At 33.7% G+C, this 22,536-nt stretch overlaps 1 protein-coding gene and 1 long non-coding RNA gene across 2 annotated transcripts in view; both read right to left on the reverse strand.

Annotated features, from left to right (window-relative positions):
- Positions 1 to 9,314: 9,314 nt before the first annotated feature.
- The window catches only part of LOC125663993 (perlucin-like), a 43,733-nt gene continuing 30,511 nt past the window's right edge, over positions 9,315 to 22,536 (reverse strand). Inside the window, exons 2-5 of the mRNA XM_048896486.2 lie at positions 10,591 to 10,685; positions 10,394 to 10,484; positions 9,480 to 9,714; positions 9,315 to 9,389 (exon numbers count right to left, since the gene is read on the reverse strand). Of these exons, the coding sequence (XP_048752443.2) occupies positions 9,341 to 9,389; positions 9,480 to 9,714; positions 10,394 to 10,484; positions 10,591 to 10,685 (470 nt within the window). The 3' untranslated portion in view covers positions 9,315 to 9,340. The remainder of the gene's footprint in view (positions 9,390 to 9,479; positions 9,715 to 10,393; positions 10,485 to 10,590; positions 10,686 to 22,536) is intronic.
- LOC125663995 (uncharacterized) lies at positions 18,439 to 21,237 on the reverse strand. Its single transcript, XR_008796695.1, has 3 exons — positions 20,893 to 21,237; positions 19,931 to 20,016; positions 18,439 to 19,823 (listed from the first exon to the last, which is right to left on the reverse strand). It is a non-coding gene; the product is annotated as an uncharacterized LOC125663995 (long non-coding RNA).

The following is a 22,536-nucleotide window of genomic DNA, read 5'->3' on the forward strand; positions in this document are numbered from 1 at the left end:
ATAAATATTATCCGAAAAATATAAAGTTTCCCAACAACTATGGGAGTTTTTGGGGTATGTTCCACACCCTTAAGCTGGCCTATCATCGCATGTATGTAGCTAATGCTTTACGAAGCTTTATCAATTGTCGAAAGTCGATTCTGATTTAGTCCACAAACTAGATGCATTGAAAAACTGAAAAACACAATATCATGAAATTATTACGAGGCAAATTGGTCAAAGGATGCGACTCAATAATAGCAAAAACCACGTCAAAATCCGAGAGTTCCTCGATACCTGTATCAAACCCACCTGTGTGGTTGCCTAAAAGATCTCTTCACCATTTAAATAAAATTCAAAACCATTATCTTTCGTCGGAGAATTACAAGAGGGACAATGGAAAAGAGTGATATACTATTCTCCCACTCCACAAAAATGAAGAGAAATAAATTAGCAGAGGAAGTTACCGTACCAATTGAAACAGTCCAGTCTCATGAATCTCGGGTTGCATTGAAAAAGCCAACTAGAATTATACTATCCTCACCAAACAAATATCAAGGTAGGATAAGTAATTATTTTTCGGTAATCTTAGTTTTTGAAAAGGGTAGTGATGGTTACGTCATCTTCGCTAGCGAAGTGTCTGATTCGTTTACTCTCATCTCCGGGAGATAAGAGCAAGGCAATCACGCACTTGGTCAGCGAAGATTCCAACCACTGACGAGGGATATTCAATGAATAGTAACACTGGGCCAATGCTAAATGAAATAACGAATTCTTGCATAGAACGTTATTCACATTCTCTTAGAATAATTCTAATTAACACATCGTTGATATTGTGTAAAGGTGCTCTGCGCAGATGAATAGTTTACTCCATATTCTGAGAAACAGTAAGGGTTAACACTGAACGGATATTGAAACAGCATCCAAATAGAATTTTATCTAAGTTTTTCAAGTTCAACCTTTCACGATTTCATAACTACATGAGTATATAATTATTGCTGATATCAATCACAAGGATGGGATTCAAGGTGTCTCAGGACAGTAAATGTTAAGTGGTACTACATATATGTCAGACCTGCAGAATGAAAACTACTCTTGAAAGCGTATGATTCGATTATGAACCAAGCTCAAGACTAAAGGAGCTCGGAAAGGTTATAGTTCGTTTCTGATACCTCCACAGCTTACAATGTGCGAATGATGAATTGAAGTGTAACATGCAGCATTTTTCGAGTTGTGTTAACAATGATTACAACTTAGGAGGATTCAATTTCAAAGGTTGATAGACCTGTGACAAATGACGGATTTACCTGCTAAGAATTACACGCTGACAACTTAAAAAGGTTTCGAATACGCATTTCTATCTAGAGTAAGTAAGTAAGTAATTTTTATTTAAAGTCGGAACTATTTACAATAAACGAGTGTCATGAGCTAACCGACTATATAGCATAAAACACATAGCACACATGGTATATATACACGCAGAGTCATAAAACACATAGTACACATGGTATATATACACGCAGAGTCATAAAACACATAGCACAAATGGTATATATACACGCAGAGTCATAAAACAAACACATTTTAAAATAAAAACAAAAGACACATACTATAGCTAAAATCAATAAAAAACAGTCAACAAAACGCAATGCGTTACAACATTTACCGTCATTCCAAACTACTGGATTGATATTGCAATAACAATTAGTACTGAAATTTTCAAATCACATTTAACATTTCTACATTTGTATTGAACGAATGGTGTATTGCATAGTTAAACATGCAGATTTTCAGGGATATTATTATAACTTATTGACTTTCCAAATATCGGCATGCTGCTCTGATGAATAAAACAGATTGAAAGACCTTATCTCTTGGTATGCTGTTATAATAGATTAAACTTCTCATAACACTTGATGTATGAGTAGGTTTTTGTAAGGAGTAAAGTAGATTGAGCATAATGCCCATGGACCACATCGCTCACAAGAGCAGCAGTTCCTAGCAATAAACAAGCTTGAGCAATACTATCATACAAGCAGTTTAGTTCTGAAAAAAAAGTTCTCAAAGAATTAATTAATTATCAAACTTAATGGTGAAACTTGACTACAATTTCATTAATTTTCATATTCCCTTGTAGACGGTTATGGCCTTTCATAATAACTTTCATGTAGGGATGCTTTGTGCCAAGTTTGGTTCCCTATTATATATTCGCATGTAAAACTTTGATCCAATATTGTTGCTCCACCCTAACCCCAGCGGTCCCGATTTCTACAAACATGAATCTCCACTTAGTCAGGAAGCTGTCATGTAAATTTAAAGATTTTCTGGCCCAGTGCTACTTGAGAAGATGTTTAAATGACCCAGCCTATTTTTGCATTTTTGTGATTATCTCCTCTTTGAAGGGGACGGTCGTTTATTTGAACAAACTTGAATCCCTTCACCTAATTATTATTTGTATCAGGTTTGATTGAAATTGGCCCAGTGGTTCTCGAGGAGAAGATTTTTCTATATACATTTATCAGCATGTAAAACTTTGATCCCCTAATGTTGCCCCACCCTACTCCAGGGGCCATGCTCTGACAAAATTTAAATACAATGTATACGTTAAATTGGGAAGATTTCATTTAAATCTCCACTCTTATGGCCCGATGGTTCTTGAAAAGAAGATTTTTAAAGATTTTCCCTATATATTTGCATGTAAATATTTGATCTCCTATTGTGACCACACCCTAACCCCAGGGGGTAATTGAAAACTTGAATCTGTACTATATCAGAAAGTTGTCGTGTACATTTCAGCTTTTCTGGCCCCGGGGTTCTTATTAATATCTCCCCTTTGAAGGGTTCATGGCCCTTCATTTAGATAAACTTAAATTCCCTTCACCCAATAATGCGATGTACCAAGTTCGGTTAAAATCGGCCCAGTAGTTCTGGAGAAGATGAAAATGTGAAAAGTTTACGACGCTACCACCGAAGACGACACCGACAGACAAAGGACACATTTCGATCAGATGAGGAAAAACCAATCTGTTGTAATGAGTACTCCTAATTAAACACCTGATCTATCGACAGGTTCTTTTAATGAGTAATACAGACTGAAAGACCAGATCTATCGGTAGGCTGTTATAAAGAGTAAAACAGATTGAACGACCTGATCTATCCGTAGGCTGTTATAATGAGTAAAACAGATCAAAATATGCTCTATTGGTAAGTTGTTGTAATGAGAAAGACAGACTAAAAGGCCTGATCTATTGCTAGGCAGTTCCTATGAGTAAAACAGACAGAAACATTTCATTTACTGGTTTTATCATGAGTAAACCATTTGACCTTGATAGAAGTTTTTGGTTGGCATCATCTCCTAATCATTGGGGAATGTTCGATGACTATTTATTGTATGTATCTTTACCTTTCATGAAAATGTGAAGATAACGAACTCAATATCATAACTCCTATAAGGGATACAAAATAGAGAATTGGGCAAACACGGACCACTGGATATACCAGAAGTGAAATCAGGTGCCTAGGAGGAGTAAGCATTCCCTGTCGATCGGTCATATCCGCTTTGAGCCCTATATCTTGATTTCTCAAGTTGCATATGTTGAAATATGGAAATATATTTTTTCCATAGAGTTCTATATTAGTCCCTACCCGTATTTGATCCATCCAAAAGGTATACCCACACCCCTTTTAATTTGAAAGACAAAAACTTCCCTGCACAACTAGATACATTGAACTATCATATACCTGAAATTTGAATATTTTCAAATGATTTTACGAAGTCTTGGGACTTTGTACCAAATTTAATTTTCCGAAGTTTTTTCCACCATGCTTTAAATCAGGAAGGTGTAAGTTGGTACGATTTACTACTGTATCTTTAAAAATCAAAATTACGCTTCGTTACAATTGATATGATTTTACAAGGTTAATGGGACTTTGCGCCGAATATAATTCCACTTTTTTATTTTGCTTTGGTTAAGGAAGCTGAGATTTGCTATATGGTTTACTACTGCATGTTTACAGATCAGGCCTGGATTTCTCGAAAACATCGAAACTTGGACTCAAGCCTGAGATTTTACTCAAAGTTTGACTGCTTAGATAGAGGAAAACTCGAACGTACGTTTGAGAGTTTTTTGAGAAATCCAGGCCAGTTCACAGTTGAATGATTTGTTTAAGGTTTATAAGACGTTGTGCTGAATGTAAGGTGAAGATAACGAACAGTGATCAATCTCATAACTCCTATAAGCAATACAAAATAGATAGTTGGGCAAACACGAACCCCTGGACACACCAGAGGTGGGATCAGGTGCCTAGGAGGAGTAAGCATCCCCTGTTGACCGGTCACACCCGTCCTGAGCCTTATATCTTGATCAGGTAAACGGAGTTATCCGCAGTCAAAATCAGTGTGCCAAGAACGGTTTAACAATAGGTATATAGTTTTCCAGATATTTAACCACTACGCGTTGACTTACAAATCTGAACTTTGCCACGTGGTTAACTAATGAGTCAATACAAATGAAGGATTTTATTACACAATCAAGCGATCTATCTTAAGATGGTACATATTGTATCGAGGTGGGAACAATGTACTTACTCCTCCTAGGCAGCTGATCCTACCTCTGGTATATCCAGGGGTCCGTGTTTGCCCAACTATCTATTTTGTATTGCTTATATGAGTTATGAGGTTGATCACTGTTCATTATCTTCACCTTTCATGCTTAAAATTTATTCCGTTTTTAAAATAACGGAGATAGAAGAATATTTATTTATCTTAAAATCACCTAGTTCATATTATTTACATGTGTAGCCATATCCATTATCACATGCATATGGTGTTTATGTCTCACAACTCTCTCAACTGATTCGTTTTGAAACAGGATATTGACACATGTTGTTACAGAGGTTTCAACACTTTTATTGAAAGGCAGCATTGTGGAAATACGCAATTTCCGAGTTGCCCAATAGTTCTTTCTCTTTGTGGAACTGTTACGCACAGTGAGAAACAAAACAAATACAAGTTATCACTGCGTCAACTACTGTCTGACGTGTTTTATAACAATTGTTAAACCGTTTTTTACAAACTGATTTTGACTACAAATTAAGCCGTTTACCTTATCAAGACATTGCGATCACGGTGGATGTGACCATTCAACAGGGGATACTTACTCCTCCTAGGCACCTGATCCCACCTGTGGTATTTCCAATACTCTGCGCTTGCCCTACTCTCAATTTTGTATTCCTTATGATATTTGAGAAATTTGTCATTGTTCCTTTATCTCCATTTTTTCATTGATTAGTTTTTATAGTAAAGCAGTAATGGGGATGCATTATGTTTAATATGTACAAACCTAAAGACAAGACCTGCGATGAATGAACACTTATATTTACATGCGTAAAGTGTGCATAAAATACTTGAGATTCATATCCTTTAACGTAGCATATGGATTTCATTATGTCTTCAAGGTCATTAAGAATTTCAGACAGATCAAATCTTACGTAGGTGAATCTATTTTAAGATTTCTATTGTATTAATCTCCAATAAAGACATTATTTCCGGTGTGATAGAAATTGACAAACACTGGAACTGTCATACAATTCTGATCTTTGATCTGCATATCTCGTATTAGGGTCTTTATTCAAAACCCATTACAAACTTTTTGATATTTTTGCGTCATATCAATACAACTTTAATGTAAAATAGATGCACCCGACTGATATGTGAGAAAATAAATCAAAAGCCCTCTTTTACACTAAAAGCGGAGGTATTACATTATTACTCGGGATTAACATAATTTTCAGTCTGGTAGATACTAAAGAATGTGCGCTGTTATCTAATCAAAAAACTTGAGGGGGTTATGGTTTAACAAACTTGAGTTTACACCGTTTGCATATTAAGAGGATAAATTTTAGAATTGTGGTTTTTGAGAGGACGGTTATCAAAGAATGCTCTTTTTCCTATTCAAAACTTTAAAAAGCTATGTCATGGGGGGTCATGCTTTGAATAAGTATCAATCCTCGCTTTGTAAAGATTCTCTCACGTAATGTGTTCTCTCCCCGGTAGAGTTGTTCTATTCTTAAAAGAATGATACTCCAGATTTGGTTGCAAGTAGCTCAGTAGAGTTTGAAAAATCGAAAATGTGTAAAGTGTACAGACTACAAACAAACTTCAATCAGAAAACCTCCCCTTAGCTTTCGAAAACGGAATGTACTTGATATGCTGTCCAAAGTAATAGAAATATTTTAAGTCTATGAAATGATGTATTTAAGAGATATCAAAGATTAAATAATACTCGCCAACAACATTAGCAAATGCATTATGAAAAAAATATTTCATTATATAGATGTGCATGCAACAAAATCTTTAATACAATCAAAGGAAGCATATAATATGCTAAAATAAGTAAGACTTTCATTGCATGTAATACTGTTCATTATAGGATATAAGTCCTCTGCTAATCTTAAAAAAGGACTGCTATCCCTTTCAAAGGAACCGAATTTCTTTCTGACGTAAAATAGTATCGTCCAAAACATTTTTAAACCAAAGATCCATTTGTCTTAATAGTTTTAAGCAGAATGCTTATGTTATGTCATTTTCTTGATACATATATAAGATGTTGAGATGTTTGAGCAGGTTTATTGCATGCGCCTTTGTTAGGACGGTGATGTTTCTCTTACCAACCTTTGTTAATGGCAAGGCTTATTGATATGTGCTATGTGGATCAGATTATGATAATTGTGTGATAGATGTTTTAGCATTTTTTCTGAGGATCATGTATCCCCATAAAAAACAACAAAACCTTAAATGACCGATTTTGAAGAAAGGTGGCAAAAGAAAGGTGATTAAGATAACTATTTTACTAAATGAATTACGGATGTTTTATACAACTTTGGTAAGATGTATTTCAATGAACATTAATTTTGAGATAATTATTTGAAAGAAAGTTGATTATTGTTGTGATACATATCCCCTACTAAAGATGAAATTTTCAGTTTTTATGAAACATGACGAAAACAACGATATAAGGACCGCAACTCGTTAATTTGAACTCAGTTTCAAAGAAGATTATTTAGCATTTTATTTACATGTATAGTGAATACAGAGTGAAATTTTCGGTATATTATTTACGGTAATCAATAAAATACCCCAATCCCCTTAATTCTTATAGATGTGCAAAATGACATTGTTATTATCAGTTTATCAGAGCGAGACTTTTTCGAAATATGTGTGCTAATTGGGGAAGAATCGCATATCCATTGTTAGATATTTTAAAGAAAAGACAGATTCTTTGTCCAGATTCTTTACAAAATAGAGACTTTGTGGTGCTATAAATTTTAGGTAGTTACACTTTCCTTTGTTATTTCACATTGTTGGTCAGATTGATCAAGTAGATATGCATAGAGTTTATGTGGTCTTGATGTAGATAGGGAAACTGCTGCATTAATTTGAAGTCCCAACAGAATATAAAAATAAAAGATACCTGACTCTTTACGTCTTGAAATATTTATTGTCAATATGATGCCATTGATGTGAAATGACTCATACATTAAAGGGACCTGATTTGATTTCAAATTTGAGTGGAGTGGATGACTTTTCAATTCTGAAATTTATAGAAAAATTGACGCGAACTTGAAGTACAATATCAGAAAATATACCTTTTCCAGTTGTTTTAACTTTGATGAAAAATGAGTATTTTTTTTAAAATAAGTTTCCTTTCTGCAAAAATTGGAGAATGGAAATTTTCAAAGATAAGCTATCTTAAAGGTTTAATATAAATTTTAACCATTTTCGGTTTAGATATTGAAATAAATACAGAAGTCATAAAACATTTTTGCTGTTCTTAGGAAAAAATGATCAGAATAGATGCTTACTATATTAAGTGTAAGCTTCCGAATAATTATCAATGAGGATGTATATGGCAGTGATCATTCTCATAACTCCTATAAGCAATACAAAATAGAGAGTTGGGCAAACACGGATCCCTGGGTTTGCCAGAGGTGGGATCGGGTGCGTATTAAGAGTAAGTAATTCCCTGTTAAACGGTCACAGCCACCGTGAGTCCTATATCTTGATCAGGTAAACGGAGTTCCGTAATCAACGGAGTTCCGTAATCAAAATCAGTGTGCCAAGAACGACCTCACAATCGGTATAAAACAAGTCAAACAGCATTTGCCCCAACGATAGGTTGTATTAGCAATGTAGATTGTTATACCAACCATAGAATTTGCGAAATACTGAATTTAAACAAGACTGTTGAAAATCCTACACCATCATTTTGTTTGTCAGTAGCTTGCCTCGATTTAAAAACTGACTATACGCAGAACAAGTTCGTGCGTATCGAATCAGTTGAAAGATATAAACACCATATGAGATTATATTGGAATATTGCTACATAAATATGGGATGTTGACTACGGAGAAGCTGAAATCATTCTGTTTTTCATACAGTTGAGTTGTTAGTTTGCCGTTAATATCTACTTTCACTAAAATCTCTAAGTATGAACCAGATGTGGATGACTATGATGTCTTTTATTTCAAGTTGACAGGGATATATCGAATTGACATATGAATGAAAGTATTATTGTTCATAGATTATACGTCGTCGATATATCTAAATGCCCAATATGGCCATAGCTAAAGATTATTTTCTTCTCTTCTTCATATGAATATAAAAACAGGTAAGAACATTTTAGCTAGAAAACTATATTCCCTTGTTTTAAAATCGTTTGCAAATTACGGAGGGTGTGACCGGTCAACATGGGATGCTTACTCCTCCTGGACACCTGATCCCACTCCTGGTATATCCAGGGATCCGTGTTTACCTGACTATATGTAGTCTTTATGGGAATTTTGAGATTGATCATTGTTCCTTTATCTCAATTTTTGCGTTGATTAGTTTAAGAAGCTAAACGTAAAAGAAAGAGAATTCATTATAGAATATGAGCACTATAAAAGCTGTCTTTTTACACTTTCCCACCACACACAGGGATGCTCACATATATCACATCGATAAGTAGAGATGCTATGAATTAACAAATGTTTTTTGAATGCTTCACTATATTGAAAGGAATAATTGATTGACTGTTTAGCTGTTTTCCGCCACATTCAACAACTTTTCAGTTATCTGTTGATGCCCAGTTTTTATTGGTGGAAGAGAGAACTCAGATACAATGTACATGGGAAGAGACCACCGACCTTCCGAAAGTAAACTGGGAAACTTTTTTCACTTACCGGCGCGAGCAGTCCCGCTCGCGCCGACCAGTGGTGAGAGGCCGTGTGATTTTGAGCGCAATGCTCTAACCACTCGACCACGGAGGCCCATTGAAAGGAATGAAAAGCAAATCATCTATCTAAAACTGTTTATTTTCATTTAACCAATAACAGAACCTTGAGATAGAACCGGTCCTTCATCGTCAATACTGGAAAAACAAGTTGTTTGAAGTCTTAATTGTTTATTTGTAAAGTTAAGAAATGGTTTTTCTCATAGTATTATAGGAGTTAGTATTTACCTCTTTTCGCAAATATAGTGGTTAAGGTAAGAGCAGATTTTATCATTCCACTTTCCAATTTGGCGAGGATCAACAAATTCCTTGACTAACATCTCTATACAGTCCTCTGACCCTCCACTTGGTTCGTTGACATTCCAGTTCTTGTAAGAAATGGGATGTTTGGCAGAGTGCCAAATAAAGTGTCCCTCCTGGTTAACATCTGTGCCATCGAGCCAGAAGTTGTGTTTATAAGCGTCTATAATTTGAAGAATTGTTATACTTCTCACCAGACCTCACCAGTGATAATAAACAAACGTAGTTTGTAAATATCGGTTAGAGTAAAACACAAAACCCTTTATATGTAAACAAGGCTCGTGCCATTTTTTTTTTTTTTTTTTTTTTTTTTTTTTTTTTTACATATATTAAATATACAAGTAAAGTTTTGTTTAAAGCAGAATTAAATAGTTTCTAGTGTTTGGCACATGTCATTTTGTTTTAAACATGTTATTGTCTATTAAACAATCTATATATAAACAAAACATGTTATGGATCTTGTTTACATTTCACAGAATTGTGAGTGCTGTATCTCACTTGTAACTCAACAAATGATTATCAAATTTTGTCTGACCTTTAGAAATACTTTACTTAAGCATTGTAAACAATAAAAATTGAAAAATAATTTTTAAAAGAATTTCAGCTCAAATTGTGTCCATATCCTTTTAATGAACATACCCTGTAGCACGAAAAAGAAATTTTGAATTTTTTCTCATAATCATTTTCAGTCAAAGACAATTCTCGAGATAAATATGTTTCCTGTTTATAAACTATCAAATGGTTTTTGAATAAAAAAGGGATATTTTACAGGTACGTATTTTCACACTAACCTCTAATTATAACAGTACATGGTGTACTTGATTCTAAATTAATATACTTACGAATATATTCTTTAATCATCCCAGCAACAAAATTGTTTTCGTCTTGGTTATTAATGACTGTTAAATTGCTGGCCATGGACTGACATTTTATCTATAAAGAAACGATCATTAGGGGTACCTTTCAGAAATTACAAATAATATGCAAGATGTATGATGATAAGTATGAGAGAGGGAGAGAAAGAGAAAATGAGTCCTACCGATGCAGCTAACCAGGTTGCACTATCATGACTTGGATAGTAACAAGAGTACCTTCCCTTGACCCAACCCTCTGGACAACAAGACTGATAAAGACCTGAAATATCAAATGCTTAATTTTATTATATTTTGTATTGCATCTATTGATTCCTCTGATCGAAGTGTGAGGCTGAAATAATCGAACAATATCCCTTTTACTGTTTAATGCAACGTTTGCATAATTCGCTGAAATGTGAAATTCTACCTAATTTTGGATATTTTTTTCCCACTTCTTCTATGTTATCTATTCTAAGATGTGTATGTAGATACTGTGTAATGAAAGGTGAAGATAACGAACAGTGATCAATCTCATAATTGACATTCCATCTAATCCGACAAAAATTTCCTAGAGCATGTTGGATTACACAATTAATGAGTGAGGTATTTAAAGTTTTAACTTGAAAATGCCTCTAACCACCATCCTCTCTAGCCCAGTGTCTGATTTATTTGCTCTCATCTCTCTCTAGGCAGATTAAGCCATATTTTTCAGAACTTTCGCAGGAGACGCTGATTGATTTGCGAGAATTGTTTTTCGCCCAATCGAATGCAACGACACAGCAAACAGAACCGTCATGTAAACAATAATGGCCGAGTCCTCAAAAGCCGAATCGTGCAGAATATCCTCTTGCATTTCAGATAAAAAGTCACGGCGAACAATATTGTCCAAAATAGTTAAAGTTTCCAAGCAACTATGGGAGGTTTTGGGATATGTTCCACATGATATGGGGCTCACGGTGTGTGTGACCGGTCAACAGGGGATGCTTACTCCTCCTAGGCACCTGATCCCACCTCTGGTGTGTCCAGGGGTCCGTGTTTGCCCAACTATCTATTTTGTATTGCTTGTAGGAGTTATGAGATTGGTCACTGTTCGTTATCTTCACCTTGCACCTTCAAGATGGCCTTTCATCGTATGTATGTATCCAATGCTCTACAAGGTTTACAAATTGTCGATTTCGATTTAGTTCAGAAACTAGACGCATTGAGAAGTGAAAAACATAGTATTTCAAAATTATTACGAGACAAAATGTGCAAAGTGCAGGTGAAAGCTTATGACGCAATAAAAATAAAATTCAAATTCTGAGAATTCCTCGATACTTGCCTCAAACTCACCTGCGGGATTGACTAAAACAAGTCTTACACCATCAAAAGAAAAACCTAAGACCACTATCTTCAATAGAAGAATGGCAATGGAAAAGAGTGATCTACCATCCCCCACCCCAAGAAAATTGAAGAGAAATAAAGTAGTCAGAAGTACTAAGAAACCAGAAAAAGTTCCTGCACCAGTTCAGATAGCCTTCGAATTTATTTCATTGAAAATAACAACTACAATTATTCTATTCTAGCCACGCAAAATCAAAGTCAGATAAGTGATTGTTTTCGGTAATGTTAGTTTTTGAAAAAGGGTAGTGATGAGTACTTTATCTTCGCTAGCGAAGTGTCCGATTCGCTTACTCTCGTCTCCGATGTCTAACCACTGACAAGGGCTGCTCATTAATTAGTGACAATAATGTATAAAATAACCAGGATTTGTTCGCAGTATTTTCTGTACTTGATACAAATGTAACCTATGACGATTTCATAATCATACGAATATACAATTATTGCTGATATCAATAAGAAGGTTGAGATTCGAGGTGCCCTAGGAAAGTAAATATTGAGTGGTACTATATAATACTGTGGAATCATTTTAATTCGTGGGGCCAATGTTCGTGGGTAAGCAACATTTTGCTGGTTCGAGGAGACATGTTTTCGTAGGTAAGCGATATGATCTCAATAGGAAAAAGATAATCTTCTAGGTTAAATTTTTTTTCCGAGGACACGTAAATTCATGGGTAAGAGTGACCCACGAAATCCACGAACATCAATCCCCCACGAACAATAATGATTTCACAGTAGACACTGCCCACCATAAATAAGTACACACGAAAATAAATACATGCACCAAAATAAGTTACTTGCGCATAAAAATTGGTTACATTCAGTTTTTGGCACTCTAGTTTTCCTATTAGCTCTTACAAGTTTATTTTTATTTCGAATTTCCAAAATTTTGGCTTCAGCATCACTAAAGAGACATTATTTGTCGAAATGCGCATATGGCTGAGTTTTACTCAGTGAATTGAGCTCTTTGTCATTATATTGAATATTGATTGAATGATTATGGTTTTACGCCGTTTTGGCAATATTTTAGCCATTTTATCGCGGTTAACTAATTGAAATATGTTTGGTTGTTAGTGTTTGAGTATCCCTGACGGCCCCCACTGATAATGCTCTTTTTCAAAAATCAGGGTAACGATCTTCTGCGTGTCAAGGGGGCTGTGATTCTTCACACGGGGCACCCTTTAACGTCCCATCCGACGGACATGAAAATCAAAAATACATAAACAGGTAAAACAAAAAGGTCATTTCATGTATATAAACAATTGCATTATAAAAGATTTCAAATGTTTCTGTAAATATCACATTCTTGCAAATATTGTATAATATAATGATTGTCAATATTTGTAAAAAGTTCTTTCATTGATTGTACATTATTATTACAAGGATGTATATTTAATTGCTGTTATAAAATTTAGAAATTCATTTCAAAATTAAGGATTATCTCCTTCATGCGTAGCTCTTATCCTTGGACGAATTTGGCTCCACTTTGACGAACCGGATCGCCATAACGACCATAGAACTTGCGAAATGCTGACTTTAATCGAGACTGTTGAAACCCCTGTACCACCAACTTGTTTCTCAGTAGCTTGCCTCGATTTAAAAACTGACTATACGTAGAACAAGCTCTTGTGTATCGAATCAGTTGAAAGATATAAACACCATATGCAGGTGATAATGGGATATTGCTACATAAATATGGGAAGTTGACGATGGAGAAGTTGAAATCATACCTTTTGTCATACAGTTGAGTTGTAAGTTTGCCGTTAATTTCTACTTTCAATAAAATATCTAAGTATGAAGCAGAAGTGGACGACTCGATAGTGTCTTTTATTTCGAGCTCACATGGAGACATGTATATCGAATCGACATATGAATGAAAGTTATTATTGTTAATTGACAAAACGTCGTCGATATATCAAAATGTCGAATTGAAGGCCATAGCAAGAGCTTTGTTCTTCTCATGTAGAAGTTTATGAATGAATTCATATAGAAACAGGTCAGTTAAAAAGGATCACAATTCGTGTCCATGGGAATTCCAACAGACTGTTGGAATACCTGATTACGAATTACGGGGAAGATATCGTCAATGAGAAACTCTAGCATATTTTTTATTTCAACTTCAGAGTACTTGTGCGTGGAATCAGAGTGGTGTTTAACAAAGTAAATTTTTGGATGACTGATCACTAGACAAGAATATGTCCTTTTTCTATTTTTGTTGAATAAGCAACTGTCTATGATGTCATAATATCTAGCCTTTAATTTGTCGTGAGGAATGGTCGTGTATAGTGTTGAAAAGTCATAGGTTTTGATGTTATTGATATGGAAAAAGTTTTGCGATTTCAAGTTTACTAAAAGTTCTTTAGAATTTTTTTTTAGAATTCACTGTATGTCAGAGACCTGTGATTCGAGGTGTCGCAGGACAGTAAAGGTTAAGTGGCACTGTAGTATATATATCAGACCTTCAAAATGAATTATACTCTTGAAAGCGTGTGCTTCAATTATGAACCACGCTAGAGGAGCTCTGTACGTTTTTTTTAATGCATCACACCCTCCCAATCTTTATAATAAAGCTTTACAGCCTACAAATGTACGAATGATGAATTGACCTGTTACATGCAACACTTTTTGAGCGGTGTAAACAGTGATTACAAACCAGGAAAATTCAATTTCAATGGTTAATAGCACAACTGATGGATTTGCCTATACTTCTAAACTGCAACAAATTACACACTGACAACTTAAAAGTTTCTAATACGCATTCCTATCAGTTAACGGATAATGCATAGCTTAACAACATTTACTTAATCATTCCAAACCACTGGGTTGACATTGCAATACTATTAAGTACTGCAATTGTCAAATTACATTGAGCATTTTCTATATTTACATTGAACAAATGGTGCATTGCGTAGTTTAACATACACATTTACAGGGATATAATTTTGACTTATTGACTTTCCAAATATCGGTATGCTATTCTGATGAATAAAAGATTGAAACACCTTATCTCTTTGTAGTCTGTTATAACATTAAAACTTATAAAACAATAGGCTTTTGTATGGAATAAAGTGTATTGGAAAAAGCAAAAAAAAAAAAAAAAAAAAAAAAAAAAAAGAAAGAAAAAGAAAAAACTAAAACACCTGATCTATCGACAGGCTGTTATAATGTGTAAAACAGATTAAAAAGTCCGATCTATTGGTAAGTAGTTATGATAAGTAAAACAGACTTAAAGACTTATCTATTTATAGGCTTTTATTATGGATATCTCACCCTCAAGACAACTCGCCCCGAGAGGGGACAAAACTTACCCCCTCTCAGGACAGCTCGCTCCCTCTCTTTAGACAACTCGCCCCTTCATACCATACATGTTTACAATTATTATTTTTGGTTTAAATCCTAAAAATGTATTCGCTAAAATAATGTAGATGATATATACACCACATACAAAACGACATGTCATGTTCACATAAACACCGAACTTCGTGTCTTTCATGCAAAACGAAAGATTTCAGTGAAAATCCAGCGTTTGGGTTCAGTAAATTCATCATCACTTCTATGTTACATATATATTTACAACAGAAACAAGCTAGGGTTTGGTAGAGGGTGTATTGTATTGTTTATTTCCAAATTTTATTACTGCTTATAGGTTGCAAATAACATATATTACAATAATATCACGAATGAAAAAGACTTCACTAAGTTATAACAAGAATTTTAAAGCACAAAATAGATATATAAAGGACATGTCTATTGATACTTGTATGTTGAGGACAAACCTTTTGATGTTGTGGCCCCTGATTTCAGTTTAGAAGCTTTATATAAAACTTCACCAAAATTACACATAACGCTTGTATTTGTGTTGAAGTACCGGGTACAGTCGTTATAATTTATACATTGACAGTGTATTAGCTTGCCTCTTAAGCTGCATGGCGTTGTATAATGATCAATAATCTGCGGCTGGTATAACTGCTAATTGTTTGATCCCCAATCTACATTTACTTCATTTTTGCATAAAAATGATGATAATAATTAAAAAAAACCCACAAAAACAGCCGTTATAAAATTTCTTAAATGGGAATTTCATGTGAGTGGACCGCGTTTGCCCTACTGCTTATTTTGTATTCTTATGGTATAAGATATTGATTAATGTTCGGTTATCTCAATTTTTTTCATTGATGGATTTTGATATTAAAGTAACAGTGGGGATGCACTATGTTTAATGTGTACAAACCTAAAGACAATACCTGCGATGAATTCAAGTGTTCAGATACAACTACTTGTAATACATATATTCACATGCGTATAGTGTACATAAAATGCTTGGGTGTTATATTCCATAAGGTAGGATATGGAGTCTATTGTGTTTAGAAGGTCCGTAAATATTGCAGACATATCACAATATAATTTCAAAATTTTTAAAACTTACGAAAGCCAATTCTAAAATCTTTATGAAATTGATATGCAATAAATGTATCCTTTGCAGTATGGCAGAAATTGATAAAAAAAAAAACTAGAAGTGTCATGCGATTTTTAAGCTGCATATATTATGGTCTTGATTCCAATTCCATTGCAAACGTTTTGGTATTTTTGTGTTTTATCAATAGTGCCTTAATTTTAAAGAGATGCACCAGATAAACATCTGGGAAAATAAATCAGAGGCCTTGGTTAATACTAGACGCGGAAGTGACACGTTAATGCTAGTGATTATTATCATTTTCAGTCTGGTAGATACTAAACAATTTGCTCTGTTATGTAACCAAAAATTGACATTATGGCTTAAGGGGGTTATGATTTAAACAAACTTGAATCTACACTGTTTGCATATTATGTAATTGGAGAAATCATATGTGTAACATTGTGCTTCTTGAGAGGATGATTCTCAAAGAATATCCCTATTTTTCTATTCAAACATTAAACCGCACTGGTCTCGAAGGTTATGCTTTACATATTAATAACAGATGATGATGTATTATATACATATTTCAAGCAAGTATAAACATATGTGTATATTTAGAAGTGCATATGTATATATAATTTGAAAGGTATTTAATTTGGAAAATGTGGAGAGAGAGAGAGAGAGAGAGAGAGAGAGAGAGAGAGAGAGAGAGAGAGCTTTGTTTTGATACCTGAATCACCAAGTGCCTTGAAGCTTTTGAAGTTGCCATCAGAATAAAAAAAAATCAATTACATATATCATACCAGCTTTAGAATAACTCTTCAAGAAGATGGAATTATTTATTTTGATATTTGGGTTATACCAAATATGCTCAAAGAGATCTAGCTCTTTGTTAGGGGTTTCAGTGCTTATATTTTTGATCCAACTGGAAAACACTTCTTTCCAGAAATTATTATTTATTGTCTTACATATTGTGAGGATATAGTCAGTCTCTCTTGCCCATATATTACTAATATTTGTTTTCAACTCTGCCTCAAGTAAATATACCCATTTTGAATTTGAGTGAAGAATTCTTTAAATCCAACTTGATTTTAAAGCTGTAGTAAATTCTGTATAGTCTGTCATTCTTGAATGATAGTATTTTATTTTTTAATTTTATGAAATTTACTTCCCCATGGGTAGCTGAATATTTCTATTTCAAATTTCTTGATATATTCTGAGTCAGGGTTTGGTATAGTAAGTACCAATTGGTTCAACTTTGGTATAATCAAAGTTTTTATCACAACTAGTCTTCCAATAGGAGTTAAATTTCTTAATTTCCATTGATTTATGAGGTGCTTAATTTCAGATAATTTTGTGTTATAGTTCATTTCAACTGTTTCATTAAGGTCTATAGAAAGGAAAATTTAATCCCTAAAAGATCAAGATTGTATTTTTCCAGTCAAGTTTCCATCTGGAATGATGGACAACTTAATCTGAATTTTTTTAAAAACCAATCCATACCATTTTAGTTTTAGAAGAATTTATTTTAAGACCAGAGACATTGGCGAAGTAATCTAGTTCTATAAGGATACCGTCCATGGATTATTATGCATGCAAGGCTTTGTCTTTCTGAAAGATATGTTTTATTTTTTAAAAGAATGATTTGCTTCTGATTTGGTTGAAATTGGTCCAGTAGAGCTTAAAAATAAAAAAATGTGTTAAGTATACGGACAAACTACAGACAATCTTCGATCAGAAAAGCTCACCTTAGTTTCCAATTCAAATATTCTAAAAGGGTATAAGATATTTTCTGTCTGCTATGCTATCAAATGTAATAGAAATATTCTTAATCTTTGCACATTTAGTGGAAAAACAAAAACCGGACATCATTTATAAAATGATATATTTAAGATAATAATGTAAGCAAATACAACCAACAAACTCATATATTTTTTTTTTACGTTGCCGCGATTTTGACGTTTCAAGTTCACCAACTTTGACGTCGTTTTCTGTCAATTGTGACGTTGAAAGATAAGGGCCCTTTTCTCATGACGTCAGTCATATATTAAGGTAGCTATTGATAGCTAGCCCCAAAAAAACTGCTCATTGAATTTTTTTCAATTTTATTTATTGCAACATTTTGACTATATCCTAAAACATATCAAAAAATCAACAAAAGTAATCAGGTTAATTTTCGAGGAAAGCGAGATTGAAATCCCCTCTTTTGCAGCCCCAAAAGGCAAAAAATGCCAAAATTGAGCAAATTAACACAAAAGCCAATAAAAAAATTTATTGACACCAGAAATATTGTTTGTCATATATAGTTATTTAAATTAAACACAAACAGATAAAAAATCAACATGGATTAGAAATTCAAAATGCATCTAAGGAAAACATTGGCATGATTCGACTTGGCAATTGGCCAAATTTACCCAAAATATGACATTTCTCAAATACTATCAGGCATACATTTTCTGACAACAACAAAATTCTGCTCATAAAATTTCTGATTTTATTTCATTTTTACAATAAGTCAAGTAGTATCTAAAATATTGAATAGAAAAAAATATACCAAATGAGGTTTAATCTGAAACTATGTCAGATTTTGTAACCCTACCCCCTCCCTTCTAGAAATGAATTTTAAGAGATACAGTCAGCAGAGATAAACTATTGACCTTAAATGATTAAGCATTCCCAAATTACCATATTGAGCATTCAAACTCACAATACTAGAAGTTTCTATGAGCCATTTAAGAATGATATATAGTGTGTGCTATTGCAGTTGACCTCTTTGCACTCACAATGATTGACTAAATATTTAATTATTTTTCATACAATTTCTTGTAATAACTGGACCAAATCTATTACCTATGCATATTTTTTGATAGAAATTTATATCACTATACAGTATAATACACCAAATATGTTTAAATAACCATTTCATATTTCAATAAATAATTAATATCAATGGAAAGAGACCTATGGACTGCCCATGGATCACTACATTTAAGTCCATCTGAGTCATCTTACCCTCACAGATACGTGTGTCTTTCATAAGTTTAAGATTTCTCATTGTAGTTTCACATGGAACCAAAAACTCACTATTGGATAACTGAGAATGCATGTACATGTATATTGCATTAACTAACTGAAGTTTTCCCCAGGTGAAGGTCTATGTTCACTGTATGTATAAGGGGGGGGGGGGTGAATTAGTTCCATTATGAAACTTTTCTAAAAATTTGATATACATTAATGTATCTATGATGTATGTTTCAACTAAATTTTGAATTACAAGGAAAATTCAAACACATTGATTGAAGTTATAAAATTGATATTCTATCATGTGCACATTTTTTACTAATATATCTAAGAAAGAATAATCAACATTGAAATTTCCTTTACATCTATGCAATATTATTGTCTTTCAAAAGGCATGTACTTGTAATATATGAGTACATGACATGTATTAAATTCACAATTTAGTTTAAAGTATGTTGTATAACATCCACTGCTCTGAGCTCATATAAGTGAATTAATGTTTTTCATCCAGTCCCAAATTTTGCAGTAGTTCTTTAATCTTTGGAACTTGATCAAACATTTTTAAATTTGTGGAGTTGTGGGGGTCCAGGGGATATGTCATCATCACTGTAAATGGAGTACCTGTTCAAAATATAGATAAATATATTTAAATATAGCAAAACAGATGAATATCTGATATACTCAGAATTGTCTTTACAAATGTTTATCAAAAAAAAAATATATAGTACCTCTCTTGCTGTTATACTTGTTGACTCGAAATCCACTTCAACCTGCACTGGTCCTATCTAACCTCCCTCGGTCTTCAGGCTGATGCCTAGAAAAAAGATCATCATAACTGATATTTGCACAGTTAGGTATATATTATACCTTTGAGTAATTAGATTGAGTCAGACAATGTGAATTTTAAAACTGTGTCTCAACACATATTCAGTTAAAATTTAAATACTGATGTTTCAAAATTATAAATTGCAATGAGATGACATGTATATACGTTTTCATAAACTGCCATAGACTTATCATATCTGTTTCATTTACAAAATGTGGGTCAAGAGAAGGGCATACGTGTAGTATACATATCTTACTTATACATACAGTGCATACATTTGCCTATGAGAGGGCATATGCAGACTTGTGATTAATTTACATTATTTAAAAAGGTTTTGCCAACCTACATGTTTGTGTGAAACACGAAACTTCAGGTTTGATATATTTCTTAGGTCACTGAAATTTCAAAGTAATAGTATATGTATACTATAGTCTAGGGAATTATAATTCAACACATGCCCCCCCCCCCCCTTCCACTTTTTATCCGGTTCCCTCATACCCCTAGATAGTAGGTCTATACAGATATTTGTTTTTCATTACTTTTATACATGTAGTTCAAGGTATGTTATTTTCGTAACAGTTATTTTCATAACGATATTATTATTTTCTTAATAAAAGAGTTGTGAGAGCCCATGTTTACAAATGTGGTATACATTTACATGACATCCGTTCGTTTACAATCACATGCACCGGTGGGAGTTATATTTTATGCACATATGGAATACATATATACATACAAAATAATACATCTACTGTATGTCGTGTGTTTAAACTTACAGATGTTATTATAAATCGCGTTGTGAAATAGCAGAGGAAATGTGAGTTGAACTTTTGAATACAAATTTATGGCATTTTTTTCACTCACCAAACGAAACTATGATTTCGTTGTCCAAGTTGAATGCATCCACCAACTTCCTCTTCTTGCAAGAAACTTTGTTTAGCCTCTCAATGACTGTATAAACAGTATTTAATCTCTCAGCATGCAGCACTCGGATATTACGATGCATCAATCAACAACTTTGTTTACGTAGCGCATCTATGTACATGGATTGGTGGTTGGTTTAACATTTCGATTAGCAAAAAGTTTCACACAGATGAAACATTTGATCTACCATTATTACAGACATTGACGTATACTTATGTGGTATGTGCATATTTTCTGTAGGCGAGTCAGTCACAACAACAAAACACTTTCGGAACCGCTTTTTGTTTTTCGACTATTCTATGACGGAGTAAGGAATTCCGGAAAATGAATTCACGTGAAAATACACAATTTTTACTGGTCACGTGGTTGCTATCCGTCGCTACCTTAAGGATTAACAATACTCGCCAACAACATTAGCAAATGCATTAGGAAAAGGAAAGTACGTCATTATGTAGATGCGTATGCAACACAATCTTTAATACAATCAAGTAAATTATACATTTCAAAATCAATCAGACTTTTATTACTTGAACTGAGAGCGAAATTATTCTTTTCACCCATAGCTTTTCAAGCTTACTCATTAAAATATTACCTAAGACAAATGTGTTCAAAATTACTTGGAAAACGTTCAAAAAACTGTACAGCCTTCAAACGTTCAAAAACTGTGCCTTGAAATAGAATAATAATCAAAATGTAACATTTTGAAGCGAGATATAGAGGTAATGAAAAATCGCTCTTGGCACACTGATTTTTACTACGGATAACTGTTTACCTGATCAATATATAGGGCTCACGGCGGCTCTGACCGGTCGACAGGGGATGCTTACTCCTCCTAGGCACTTGATCCCACCTCTGATGTGTCATGGGGTCTGTGTTTGCTCCACTATCTATTTTGTATTGCTTATAGGAGTTACGAGATTGATCACTGTTCGTGATATTCACCTTTCATATGACAAAAGGAGTATACGATAAAAGAATTTCAACACAAAAATATAGTATCATGACTGTTATTTCCCATCAGTCATTCATAATCATTATCGCTGGAAATCCTTTTCTTCAGAAATATGCTGAAATGACCCATATATTAAAAAATATTCCTGATATGTCAGTCTTGTTTACTCCGGATATATGGTGTATTAACACAAACATTCAACAATTCATCATTTGCACATGGAAGTTTTGTTCATATGTAGTATACGGACCGAACAATGCATATATTTTATATGAAATTACTATAACTTATACAAAATATGCATCTCAATTTTTATTGTCGATGAAAATAGTACCACAGATATCTTACGTTTATCAAGCACATGAATACATACATGTATGCCAAAGTAAACACGTCCATGTACATCTAACATTCATATTTTGGGCATGCATATAGTTCCCCAATATTGTGTTTATGTTACTATGTCTCTCCTTCCCAGAGGTGGGGAGCCTATGGTTTTAATGTGACATCTTCTCCTTTCTTCTTCTAATGTAAAGGTAAAATAATAAAAATTTCGGGCATTTTCTTTGTTGGGCAATTATTTTTTTGTCTTTTGACATAGGCCTTTGGTATATGGTGTGTGGGTTTACCAT

Source organism: Ostrea edulis, chromosome 1, assembly GCF_947568905.1.
Source record: "Ostrea edulis chromosome 1, xbOstEdul1.1, whole genome shotgun sequence".
Classification (NCBI taxonomy): Eukaryota; Metazoa; Mollusca; class Bivalvia; order Ostreida; family Ostreidae; genus Ostrea; species Ostrea edulis.